Source organism: Madurella fahalii (assembly GCF_045866475.1).
Source record: "Madurella fahalii IFM 68171 DNA, scaffold_6, whole genome shotgun sequence".
Classification (NCBI taxonomy): domain Eukaryota; kingdom Fungi; phylum Ascomycota; class Sordariomycetes; order Sordariales; genus Madurella; species Madurella fahalii.
The window spans coordinates 3,536,104-3,548,828 of NW_027263976.1; the positions used below are offsets into that span (position 1 = coordinate 3,536,104).

At 52.8% G+C, this 12,725-nt stretch overlaps 4 protein-coding genes and 1 non-coding gene across 5 annotated transcripts; 2 read left to right on the top strand and 3 right to left on the bottom strand.

Moving 5' to 3' along the window:
* Positions 1-1,236: 1,236 nt before the first annotated feature.
* On the bottom strand, positions 1,237-1,781 carry MFIFM68171_11079 (uncharacterized protein; the record flags this gene model as incomplete). The annotated part of the gene is made up of 2 exons (XM_071066498.1): positions 1,237-1,511; positions 1,574-1,781. The coding sequence occupies 2 exons, from the start codon at positions 1,779-1,781 to the stop codon at positions 1,237-1,239; spliced, it is 483 nt and encodes a 160-aa protein (XP_070922599.1).
* A 1,143-nt stretch (positions 1,782-2,924) lies between these two features.
* MFIFM68171_11080 (Lipase 1) lies at positions 2,925-4,310 on the top strand (the record flags this gene model as incomplete). The annotated part of the gene is made up of 1 exon (XM_071066499.1): positions 2,925-4,310. The coding sequence occupies one exon, from the start codon at positions 2,925-2,927 to the stop codon at positions 4,308-4,310; it is 1,386 nt and encodes a 461-aa protein (XP_070922600.1).
* A 2,708-nt stretch (positions 4,311-7,018) lies between these two features.
* Positions 7,019-7,849, bottom strand: MFIFM68171_11081 (uncharacterized protein; the record flags this gene model as incomplete). The annotated part of the gene is made up of 1 exon (XM_071066500.1): positions 7,019-7,849. The coding sequence occupies one exon, from the start codon at positions 7,847-7,849 to the stop codon at positions 7,019-7,021; it is 831 nt and encodes a 276-aa protein (XP_070922601.1).
* An 864-nt stretch (positions 7,850-8,713) lies between these two features.
* On the top strand, positions 8,714-8,799 carry MFIFM68171_t166. The gene is given in 2 exon segments: positions 8,714-8,750; positions 8,764-8,799. It is a non-coding gene; the product is annotated as a tRNA-Thr (tRNA).
* Positions 8,800-9,160: 361 nt separating this feature from the next.
* RAD5 (DNA helicase rad5) lies at positions 9,161-12,673 on the bottom strand (the record flags this gene model as incomplete). Its single annotated transcript, XM_071066501.1, has 2 exons — positions 9,161-9,239; positions 9,294-12,673. 2 exons carry the CDS (start codon positions 12,671-12,673, stop codon positions 9,161-9,163), a joined length of 3,459 nt encoding a protein of 1,152 aa, XP_070922602.1.
* Between the last annotated feature and the right edge of the window lie 52 nt (positions 12,674-12,725).

The window sequence follows — 12,725 nt, forward strand, 5'->3', positions numbered from 1 at the left end:
ATAAGGTTTCGACTTAAATGAAGGGATTTTTAACTATCTCACGCAATATTTGTCATCGATCGCGCTCTCCTAGCTTAGATAATCAGCCACAGCCAGGTCGAGATATCCCATAGTCCTGGAATTTGAAGCGTTTAATAATGCTCCGTATATACAATTCAATAACTCTTTTCTAGACGTCTATATCATAGGTGGTGGTTCCAGATTCGTACTGGACAATGATCCTATTACGTTTTCTAGGTGTAGTATGCTTATATTTAGTTTTCTTAATAGAGGAGGTAGAAATAATAGCTATCTTGAAGTTGTAGATTGTTAGGACGAAGTTTAGAATTTGGGTGCCAAGTGCGAGGTTAGGTGTTTTTTTTTTTTTTTTTAACTACCCACCGTAATATCTAATTTACCTGATGTATTGTCTTCATTGATCCTGGTGTTATGGCTGATTTTTGACGCGATTAAGGTGCCCAGGATACTAGAGTGGCTAGGAGGTAGGTGGATTACGTTAGTCTGATTGCATCTCTCGAATGCACGCGGATCAACTACAAGCATTGCTGCAACTCTTCGTACCTTAAGAATATTGGCCTTCTTCCGTCACCACCACCACCACCACCACCACCACCAAGGTAATTCCCTCTTTAGATTAATATTGCTATTCCTCGGAGGTGGGGAAGCTGCTGGCAAAGATCAAACTTCTTCTGGGACCTAAGAACTCTCTCATAACTTGGTCGTGTTGCGCAGCTATCTCGGAAAATTATATGAGCCGTTGATTGAAGCAGCAGCCTTTCTGCACAGAGCGCAGACGAGGACGTAGTTGAATGGATTATGTTGTTGAAGGGAGGTGCTGTGCTACACCTTTCTGCTTGTGAAGCAATATATTTGGGGTATATTGGTTTATTGTCCTTATCGAGGAATGGTAAAGCAGGATCCTAGCATGACCGGCTCCATCCGAGTATGATAGGTATGTGGTGGGCTAGCGCTGGAATTCCCCACCCCCAAAGAAAAGGGGGTCCTCTTCCAACACAAGACCTTGCGTTGATAATTACCGCGGGGTTATGTTGCTGTGGTTTCTCGGGCCAGACATGAGAACGAACATGACCCAGATACAACGTTGCAGGAAATAACCAGCTCTTGAGCCCAGGGTGTCGAGAACTCGTATGATGTATAGAGCTTAAGTGTATTTAAGGCTAGATACACCGACAACATCGATCAAATGGAATTGGTAGCTCACAAGTGTCCCGTTGTTTAGTAAGTCATATGCCACATGTCGACCGTAAAGCCAGTGAGGGACGGACGCATGATGCCGAACGCAAATGCGTAGTTCAACCACCAGTAGTCTGTGCTTCCTGTCTGGAATGTCGCACGCACATAGATCACCCCGTTATTCCCCTGCATAAGCCCTGACATCTGAACATAGATATTCGAGTTATCCATAGTGCGGATCTGCGCTCGCATGTCAGAGTAATAGTTGCCTGCACTTGTCTGCAAATTCCAGTCTGCACCGATTGCCAGCATTTTACCTTTCCACGAGTTAGCCCGCCTTATCCCTTTCTTTCTCGTGGGGAAAGGGTTTAGTACATACCGGCAATCTTCGGTCCCGTAAGCGCGCCGCCGATTACTGGAATCACTGTGACATTGCCCGCCGGGATGGCACCAACATCTATCGGCAAACCGACTGTAATGTTCGCGCTGTAGAGGAATTGTACGCCTGGCGGAGGCGGTACAGCATCGGCCGCGACGGCCGGCCCGAGGAGCGTGGCCAGTAGTGTGAGAACGGATATTAAACGCATCATGAACCGGGCTGGCAGGATATGTCGGAAGGAGTTTACACTAGTCATACTCAGGGGGCTTTGCCTTCATATTTATCGACATACCGACCATCATTACCCTGGTAGGCATCCGCATTCTATGATAAGCGTCTCTCGTGTCGGTTGGAAGAAGGCACGCGAGATCATATACGCTCTGATTCGCTACACGGCATCAGCGATTAGCCGGTTTCACTGCGAGAAAGATCACGCGGGGACATTCATGGGGAGCCGGCGATTCACCCAGATAGGGCCGTTCTATGGAGATCACAATACCTCCAATTCCTGGTCCTACGCCTGGTCCCCGCAACCCGGCACCCGAACCACTGCATATGGTTAAGATAGAACACCTGCCTTTACTTGCCGCTCCCTAGCTACCCGCCTCAGGATTGGCCGTGCTTATAACTAACTAGCAGGGATAGGGGACTTTCTCTGGACACAATGCATATAATCTCGGAAGCATCCGGTATCTCCCACCCGAATTTCTACCGCTTACGTCTTCCGAACCGCGTTCAGAGATTGTCCAAGGTAGCACTGGGAACATTATCCAAAGAGGATCACCAATGACTGACCCGTTCTGTCGTCCTGGCGGGACCTACGGGCGGTTTCTTTTAGGTTTCAGGTTTGGTCATTTGTGGTGAGTGTGTGCTCAGTTGCCCCTGGGGAATTGTAATTCATTTCAAAGGAAGATGATCTCTACCGGATGAACTATCCGGGTGTGGGATCGATCCTTTACCCCACCCTTCCACCCCTGATAGAGCTGATGGCAAATAGGGTCGGCATATGGTCTTGGCTACAGTAGACCACATCTTCCGCGTCATCACACCTCAACTCACATAGTTCGTATAACAACAGCCGGCAGCAACGTACCTGCATGCATCGAGTTAATAAATCCGGGCCCATTTAGCGTTTCGCTCTCATTTTGCTTACCCCCCTTCCTTGATACTTTGCGCTGAATTGTAGATGAAGGACACTGCTGCAGACTCATTAAATCGATAACTCCTTTCTTGGTATCGGTTGTTGCTAGGAAAATCCTGCCGGGAAAGATCTATAACACTGCCGCTAGATTGTCTGTGGCTATCGTAAATCTGGCCAACACGATTCTACTAAGGAATACAGAATCCAAACATGGCTCGCGCTGCAGGTTGCTTGCTTCTTTGCGCCTGTCTAGTGGCCGGCGCGGAAACATGGGGCACCAAACTTCGCAATATCGACATTGACGAGGATTCATTTGACCCTCCTGTTCCAACTTGGAAGTTTAATGCCCGAATTGCTGCCGCGCAAGCTAACGATACCGGAACTTATCTTCCCCTTCCGTCGTGGGACCCTTGGTATCGGGCGCCCGATGGATGGGAAACTGCAGAGCCCGGCTCGGTCCTGAGAATTCGGCAACACGCATACAACATGACGCCAATCGCCATTAAAAACGTCAGGGATACCTTCCAGGTACTCTTTCGTTCAACAGACAGCCAAGAAAACGCAACTTGGGGCGTGACAACAGTGTTCTTGCCAAACAAGCCCCGTTGTGACGCCAGCAATCTCAGCAACTGCACCCAGCCCATCCTCTCCTACCAGCTGCCGTACGACACTTCTTGCCTAGATGCCAGCCCCAGTTTTGGTCTTCAATGGGGCGAGCCCTACGGCGAGATGGCGGCAGCCCTGGCACGCGGCTGGTGGGTGTCGGTTCCAGATTTTGAGGGACCACTTGCCTCATATGGGGCCAATATTGTCGCCGGACACATTGTACTCGACTCGATACGGGCAGTCCTGAATGCAAGCGCTAGCGAGTATGGTCTCAAGAATGCTCGCGTTGCACTATGGGGATATAGCAACGGAGCGTCTGCCACCGAAGCGGCCGCCGAGTTCGCTGCCGAGTATGCGCCGAATCTGAAGATAGCCGGCGCTGCAATCGGGGGGCTGGCGGCGAACGTGGGTGCTGCTGGGCCGTTGCTTTCTCGGACTCAGGTGGCGGGGCTTCTGGTCCAGGGCATCATCGGCGTCACTTCGCAATATCCGGCGCAGAGGGAATACATTGTCAGCCGACTGAACCCATCTGGTCCGTACAATGCCACCGAGTTCTTTTGGGCAAGCTACATGAGCGGCTGGCAGTCTTTGCTCTACTTTTGCTATGTCGACATTTTCGCCTACTTCATCGGCGGGCAAGCGGACTTGGAAGATCCGCAGATTGTCAACATGTTTCTTAGGGAGGGAACACTGGGGCAGTTCGGTCTTCCGAATACGAAGGTCTTCATGTACCACGCTGTTGGGGACGACATGACGCCGATAAAGGACACGGATACTCTGGTGAATCACTTTTGCGACCAGGGGGCAAATATCCTGTACCATCGAAATCATTGGGGGAGCCACAATGACGAGCTCCTGAATGGACGGCAGCGGGCATTGGATTTCCTTGGGGACGTTCTGGATGGGAGCAATATTTTATCCGCTCCTGCGACCGGGTGTCAAACTGTTGACTTGACTTTTATGCAGGATCTAGCAAAACCGATCGCGTGATGAGGTAGGTGGCTTAGCTACGCAGATACCTAACCCTGACATCAGGGCTTGGACAATAGGATGATGATTGAACATGGGTGGAAAGAGCCTGTAATTGTGTAGTTGACCCAATCGAACACTTTAAGTACAAGTTGACAGAACACTTCCACTACTGATGTTGGCTCTGGATCTGCGCCAGGTGTTTGGAACTGACTCTCTAATTACTTCGGCGGTGGCAGTTGTCACATTCAAGTGTCAGCGGACCAGGAGACAAAATTGACTCCCCTCCTCTCCGGGGATTGGAGTCTATCGTTCTTAAATGCCGGTTGCTATGGTGCGTAGAGACTTCTCTTGCTTTTTGATTCCTTAGTTATTTAGTGTCAAGAGCTTGGCCGTGGCTTCACCGAAGAGGCATGGGTGAGGGGGATGCCGGGGCGAAACGCAAGGGGAATCAATCTTCTTCGGGAATTGGATGGACCCTAAGCGTCTGTCCTTGATCTTCGACCGGGCATGGGATTTCTATTGCATTAATCCGCTTCTCGTTATCCATGTCCCGGTTGTCCCTATAGCCGCGGTCCGCTTAATTAATACACGCGCAACCGAGCCACCATCGCTGCTGAAAGGGTAAAATTTGACCGTAAATATTCGATTTCTCCACCTCATTCCAACATTCGATTAGGAAAAGCACCATTCCGGGCGGGAACACATTCGAGATCACAAGTATACTACTTGTAACCTATGACAAGTTCCTGATAGTAAAGGTATCCCCATGCCCTAATAATGATTTTAACTATAGATATCCCAATCCCAGTCTACCAGGTGGTTGAAGAAGATTTATTGCCGCATAAGGAGAGAGAGGAGGAGGGATATTTATCGGGGGTGGGGTTAGGTAGGTTGCGTACGAACAAGTGGCGAGGGTAGCCCTCGTCGCTGGGTTAACGGGAATCAGTTTAGTGCAGTAACAACGGGTATCTTCATCTAGTATCTGCAATAATGGCCTCTGAATCCAACAACCACCTACTGCTCTTGCAACTCGGTCACCTTTGCCATCTTCCTCAGCACATCCTGGCCAGCAGCTGTCCTAGCTAGATCCTCTCGTCTCTCTCTAATCCAGGACTCTATATCCAAAGTTCCCGGATCGGCCCCGAGGCTAACAACTATACCAGCCAGTAACTCACAAGCTTCAGCTCGGGACAGGCCACCAGGTATACCGAACTGGAATCTCCTCACCAAGTCACCTTCCTCCATATATTTGGCTAACGGTTCGCTTCCTCGTTCGCGCAACGCGTTTGCTAAAAGCCGGTCGTTCATGCTGATAGTTGAGGTTCGGGAATAGAGCCCATTTAGGTCTGCCGTCAGCAGAGAAGGGCCAAATGCTTCGCTGGCCGGAACAGTCCGGGCAAACTGGCAGTCAATGACACCGGCTACGTTATGGTTATGATCTACAAGCAAGTGGTCCCCTTTGTCGTCAACGTGCTTTAAAAAGAAGGCCTGGGGCTCCTCACCGCGCATCTGAGCGGCATGGGATCGGAGGAGTGAGTAGAATAGGTATGCTTCTAGTGGGTAAAGTTGATGGAGCTGCCCTTCGAGGATGAGAGCAAGGTACTCCTCCGCCGTGTTGGAGAAGTATCTGGCATGGGAGGCATTAGACATAGGGCTAGATACTGCCGAAGTAGGACCGTGACGATCCAGGGGCTCCGCTTGACCAGTTAGCCTCAGGTTAGCTTTCTAACCCGACCGAGACACCGACGTGATAGCCAACTGGCCATCACGGTCAGCGATACGCGTTCCTTCCATCATCAGACTAGCGCAAGGAACGGAGGCTGTGACTGGGGATTGTCCTCTAATTATAAGAGGCCCGTGGATCTAGTGGTCTTATGTCGGGCTTTCCGAGAACTCCCAATATACCCAAGGCCCTTTTATCGCATACATCCGCCATTTTTCACTTGCCCGCTACAGGACGAACGCCTCACCCGATCACTCGCCGGTATCATGCAGCGCTAGGCCGTCGAGCCTCCGAGCCACGCCTTCGCTCCAGTACCGCAGCCCGTCAATGGCATCGCTCGAACCAGAGGTGCTGTGTCTCCAACCGTGACAAAATGAGCCGAGACTGGCTCTCGCCATTGCACAGCCCGTAAGAACCACTTCCTGTTTTATTGAAACCGATGGAATGGTTTCGACTCGCCATGGCGACATACGGCATAACAAATTCCCATGCCCAACCAAGATTTTCTGTCCAGGCACGACGTAGACTCCCAGAAATAGGTCTGTGGCCAATTAGGAGAACGGCCCTTGACGTGTCTCCTTAGACGTGGTTTATAGGCAGGCAATGGACGGGAGCAACGAACCGTTCCTCCTACACAAGCAGCTAGGAATGCTCTCTTGACGTACATCCCAGGCTGCATATGGGGTACTCATGCTGCAGTGAAGTAACTGGCTGCCACTTAACTTATCCGGTCAACATCCTGATAGAGACGTATCATATAATGCTCTTACAGGGGCAGTTTGGCTCTTGCTGGCTGATGCAAATAGCAGAAATGCTGTCTAACCAATGTCCTTCTTTGATAATGATCTCCCATCCGTACCACATTCGTAAACTCTGTAATATCATCTGAGTTACCCTCTACCCATCCTTCTTTACATAGCTACCGCCGCGCAGCTCCAAATGTCCCCATGGTCTACCAGAAGGGAACGCTAACTCGCAGCTGATCACGCGAAGGCTGGATATATTATTCCCTGGCACTATGCAGCACGGTATGATCTATCCTTGCCGATCCTGCCGTCAGCAAGTCGACGCACGCAGGACTCGGCGCGACAATTCTGCACGATGCACCATCCTCTTCATCAAGCCCCTCAGAGACCTCAAACTCCGCCTCACCAAACTCGCGATCCAACCTAGCCTGGAAGTCAGCGACGCTCTGTTCAGCCACACCAACCATTGTCACAACCCCATCGCTCGAGACCTTCAACTCGACCACCTGGAATGCAAACACAGCGGGCGACCCAACCGCGGCACCATCCGCGCTGTCCGCGCTCTCTTCCAGCCCCACGCTCAGCGCCACCCGCCAGCCCGTCCCCTTGCCCGAGGCCGTCGTCACGCCGGCGCCGCAGATGGACTTGACGCCCGTGATCATGTACAGGGACGCGCTGTACCCGCTGGCGCGCAAGAACTGGGCGGGGCGCTCCTGCGCGACCGCCTCGCGCATCAGCTCGTCGCCGGGCTCGAACCGCGACGCCCGCAGGCCGCGGAACGAGTAGGCGAGCACGCTCTTCCGGTCGTACTGGAAGCTCTCCTCGTTGCCGAGGCCGAAGAGGCTGACAAAGGTGCGGAAGAGACCGGGCGGCTTGCCGCCGCCGCCGCTGCCGCCTGATCCCGCGCCGTCGGCGCTGGAGAAGAGGGGTTTTTCTGTGACGTGGACCGGCGAGCCCATCTTGTCCGGAGACGGCCGGAAGAGGGCCAGCTGGGGCTGCATGGGGTTGGTGATGATGCTGCCGAGGGTGATGGAGTTGACGGGGAAGTCCCAGCCGCGGGTGAGGAAATACGTTTTGGGGTTCGTCATGTTGCTTCAAGTATTGGTGATGACTGGAAGAGGGTGGGAGGTAAATGATAGCTTTTAGGAAAGGGTGGCGGGCAACTTAACGTTGTGAGATAGGTCAAAGGTTGAACGCCCGATCTCTCTCGGTGGCATGACGTGGGGCGATGCGGCAGCCCATATGTGCCGCAGCGGCAGGGCAATTATCGTGTAAGCCGCCGTAGGCTGAGGCACTTATTTTTCTTTTCAGGTGCAGGCGGGAGACATCTGCCTTATGCGGAAGCAGGCTTACAATGCCTCCGACTACGGAATCAAATCGGGCAATCCGAGAACGCGGATTTTGCAGACACTTGATAGGCTCGTGAATGAACTCGGGGAAACGCATTTGTGGGAATCGGAGCCGGCGCCGGCTTCACACCCCCAGAACTGCGCTACAAACACATCGCGTCGAAACGTTTATAATAAATTGGACCCCAAAGTTGCGGATAACCCAAACATGGAACCTAACAATGTGTCCTGTTTCTGGGCGTGGTGTAACTGACTGAGCAAGCACTACATGGCTAGTCCCGCTACGGAGCTCCTACGTGCCCCGAGGTACTTCGCACCTCTTAGTTAAGCAACCTCAATATGGCGGTGACATATATAAGACCTCCCTAATCGTGTAGTTATACTGCAAAGCGCTGCCTTCCTTTTCTTGAATATTTTTTAATTCCCGTAGGTTGGTAGGCTTCGACTTGAAGTTCTCAGGCTTTCACTGGCTTCCGGCGCCCCTATTTCCTGGAGTTCATTGTGTGGTTCTGGTCCCACGCAATCTCCCCTTCGAGGCGGCGTCCCCATCCATGGACCCATTCACGCTCCACCGCAACCATACACACCACACATGCACGAGAAGCCCGCATGGCCTAATGGCTATGGCGTCCCACTCGTATTACAAGAGTTTCATGGGGAGATTCCCGGTTCAATTCCGGGTGTGGGCATGGTACTTGCCTAGCGCGTGCTGTGTTTTTCGTTTTCTCTTGCTTTTTCCTCTCCTCATTGTCAACCGACTCTGTATTGAAACATGTCTTGTATACCTCGCCTTCTGCGGAAGCTGTCGCTTTTGATACTCCTTCGATTTCTGTCCCAATCCGATGGCCCGGTGTAGTCGAACATGGTATCTCCTAAGTCGTGCGGAATCTATAATCTATGGCCATTTGCCGGAGGTTACAAAATCTCATTTAGAGCTTCCGTGTGCATAGCACCCCCCAGCCACTAATTACGCAGCGTAATTATGACCAAGGGAAGGCTGTGCTGTGAATATCGGCTTCCGCGCAGTAACATCTCAAGTCTCTGCCGACATCAGCTAAGAAGCTCCCTGATGTCTTCAATCCGCTGCATCTTCTTCTCTTCGTCAGACATCATGCCGAGAGATGTTGCACTGCGATGCTGTCAACGAAAGACTCGGAAGGGCATGTGGGTGGTCAAGACTTACATAAACTTCTTCCTCTCCTGGATTCTTAGCATCCTCTGTTCAACACTATCCTTCACGATGAAGCGGTATACCTTCACCTCATCCTCTTGGCCCATTCGGTGGACTCGGTCGATTGCTTGCGCTTCAACCGCAAAGCTCCACCATGGATCCAACATGTAAACTCTCTTAGCGCTCGTGAGATTCAGCCCCACGCCGCCGGCTTTGAGGCTAATAAGGAGAATGGTAAACTTTTTAGACTCCTTGAACTCGCTGAGTACTGCTGCGCGCGCCTTCTGGGACATGGATCCATCCAACCGCACAAAATGCATATTGGCCCGAGCCAGCGCGGGTTCGATGAGCGAGAGGAACGAAGTGAACTGGCTGAACACAACAGACTTGGTTGTGGGCGCCTCCCTGCGAAGGTCACGTAGATGGTTGATCAAAGCAACAATTTTTGCGGAAGAGTTGCCGGCTCCAAGCCGCTGAAGACTGATGCGGGGGCCCTGACCGAACACGGTGACATCGGGTTCGTCGTCGTGCCGCACCACTTCGAACAAATCCCGGGAGCTGATGACCTCGCGGCACTGGAAACAGCGGGGCACTACATGGCGATCTGTCTGATGCTGGATGTAATCCAACAAACAGTTTTTGCAGGCGGAGTGCCAGCATCCTGTGACCGTCTGCTCGACCATCGGTTCCTCGGCGCAGATGGGGCACTCGTTGACGGCCTCATCTCGGATCTGGCTTAGAACGTGAGCACCAAATGCATTGGAGTCAGCAGCGTCGTCGGTCGTGGCCGTAAAACGCTCAATCAGAGACTGGAGGTCCATATCGTCGGCAAATCCAGCGGCGGCGTCCGCTGCTGCCCCGGCCTCCTCTTCATCGGCCACGATGTCCTGGTTACGGACAAGAATGGGGTGACAGCATGATTGACGGAGACGGAGAATCTGCGCGAAAATGCTCGTGAAGGCCTTCATGACGGTTCCGGCTTCGAAATTGGAGAAGAAGGTGCGCTTCGCTCTCGTGAAGACGTAGTCGTAGACATCACGCTCAGCCTTAGAGAGCTCAATGTCCACGATCTCGATCTGCTTTGGCGGAAGAGCCACTAGGGGCTCCCCATCGGGGGTCTTCATATCCTTTGTTCTTCTCATGACAAGCGGTTCCAAGACCGTTTGGACTACATCCAGAGCCCGCATGAAGTCCTTGGACTCGAAGGGCACCGTGATGAAGGTCCGCCAAAAGGAAAAGTTGTTCCACGGTTCAACCCTGAGAAACCTCACAAGGCTGAAGAGGTCCTCCAGCTTGTTGACAATCGGCGTGCCCGTCAGCACCCATCGATGCTCTGCAGCAATCTCGTAGCACGCTTTGGCCGTCTTTGACTGACGGTTCTTGATATTGTGGGCCTCGTCTAGGATGACACGAAAGAAATTCAGCGAAAAGATACCACGACTACTGGCCCTGTCCCCATTCTTGGAGGCAATTTGGCTGAATTCGGATAGTACCACACCGTAGCTGGTGATGATGAGGTCAGGGGCGTTTGAGGCATTGGCCTCGCAACATAACGCCGGCAGGTCAACATTCTTGTCAGTCCCATAGTATACCATCGACCTCAGAGTGCCCTCCCGGGAAGCGTTCTCCGCCTCGCTCTGCCATTGAGCGAGGAGAGACATGGGGGCGACTACCAGAGTTGTGCAAGGAGCCTCTGTGACGATGTCCCGGCTGGGAGCGAAAGGGAGGCGCGGAAGCTGATTGACTGAGGAGACCAGATGGCTGGATCTGCGCGACTGGATTGCTACGTCCGACTTGTGCGTGTGGATGAGGCTGAGCATCTGGATAGTCTTCCCTAACCCCATCTCGTCGGCCAAGATCCCGCCAAGGCAGTGTTGTTCTTGACGTGGGAATTCCAGAGATAGTTCACCAGAATACGGGTTAACGTAGAAGGCAGGCTGGCCGGCGATCTCAGGCAGTTGTTTGTCGTCGTGGTCCTTGGTTGGCCAGGCGTATTCCTCCCACAGAGGATGCATTGACGCCTCTCGCTCTTTGTTTCGCACGTTTTTCTCTTTTGCCAGCATCCAATGCAGTGACTGTTTTTGGTATGGACGTAATGTCATGACAAAGGTGTCACTGGGCTCTGCCTCGGGCGTATCGAAGTCGAATGATTGCGCCTTCTTGTACAGTGCATCGAGCTGGTCTTGCTCAAGCTCCTGACCCTCATCGTTATCGTCTGAGCGAGACGAGGACACAGGACTCTCATGGCCTTGGGACTTGGATCTCTCTTTTTCTTTGCTCTCGGCCATCTCGGCCGCCTCGAGTAGACCTTGTCGTTGATATTTCGATGCTGCAGCATTCCCTCTGGTTGGGAGAAGGTTGATCTCCTGGAACAACCTCACGAGTGCAACTTGTCTCAACCGTAGAGCCTTTTCCTCGGATGTTTCTGCTTCGTCAAAGTGGCCAGTCGTCCTGTTGTCGGCGATTTGGAATCCCGAGGCAAAAAACGCGGACCTCAAGAGCGAGCAGCGGAGCTGGAGAAAGACTGTGTCGTTGGTGCGCAGTCTCTCGGGAGCGTAGACGCACCTTCCCTCGAATTTGCATATGTTTTGATCCATCAGAGTCGAAACCCAATTTGCCGTCTCCTTGGCCAGACGGCCGAGCTCCCTGCCGGCGCTGTCAGTGAAACGGACGATCACATCAACCCGCTTTGCTGCAGCGGCACTAATGCGATACGTCTGCTGGGCTGCCGCAAGCTTGGCCTGTCCTTTCTGAGCCGCCGGTTTGGGAGCTTGTATCCTTTGGCGTTCGATCTTGACAGTGTCGCCGTGCTTCAAGAGGTTCGTACCGCTCCGTGTTGCCCATCCCTCGACGCCAAAGGCACCAATGTACCGAGACTCTGGCATTGATCTGAGTTTGAAGGGCTGACGAGGCGGGGAATCCGAAGCTTGGGGTTTGCGTGGCGCCGTGGCCCAGGAGGACAGACGTGCGGGTGCCATAGTCGGCTGCTTCCTTCTCAGGTTCTTCCAGGTGCCGTCGAGGTACATGTTAACCGCCCTCTCTATGTCATTGCCACAGTGCTCCCGGATAACCGTCATTGCGCTGGGGCTGACATTCCCGCCAACAAAACTTTCGAATGTCTCCTGGTCGAATGCTGAGGGAGCTGGTGCTGCATTGTGGGTGTCATGCCCGCTCGGTGGACCAGTGATTCGGTTGAGGGAGCTTTCAACGTCTCGTTCCGAGAGCGGAGACTTCGACCGGGTCTCGTCGTCGATGTGCGGTGGGCTTCTCGTTCTGGAGTGGCAAGGGGATGAAGTGGTCGGGGCAGCCTGCCAATTCTGGCTCGTCTCGTCGGCGTCTGAAAAGAAACGCCGTCTTTTGCTGGGAGGCTCGTCAGAGTCTGTGTAGTCCATTTTTAGCAGGTTTCGGCCGTCATCGGGAAATTAGGATTGTGCAAGCTGGGAG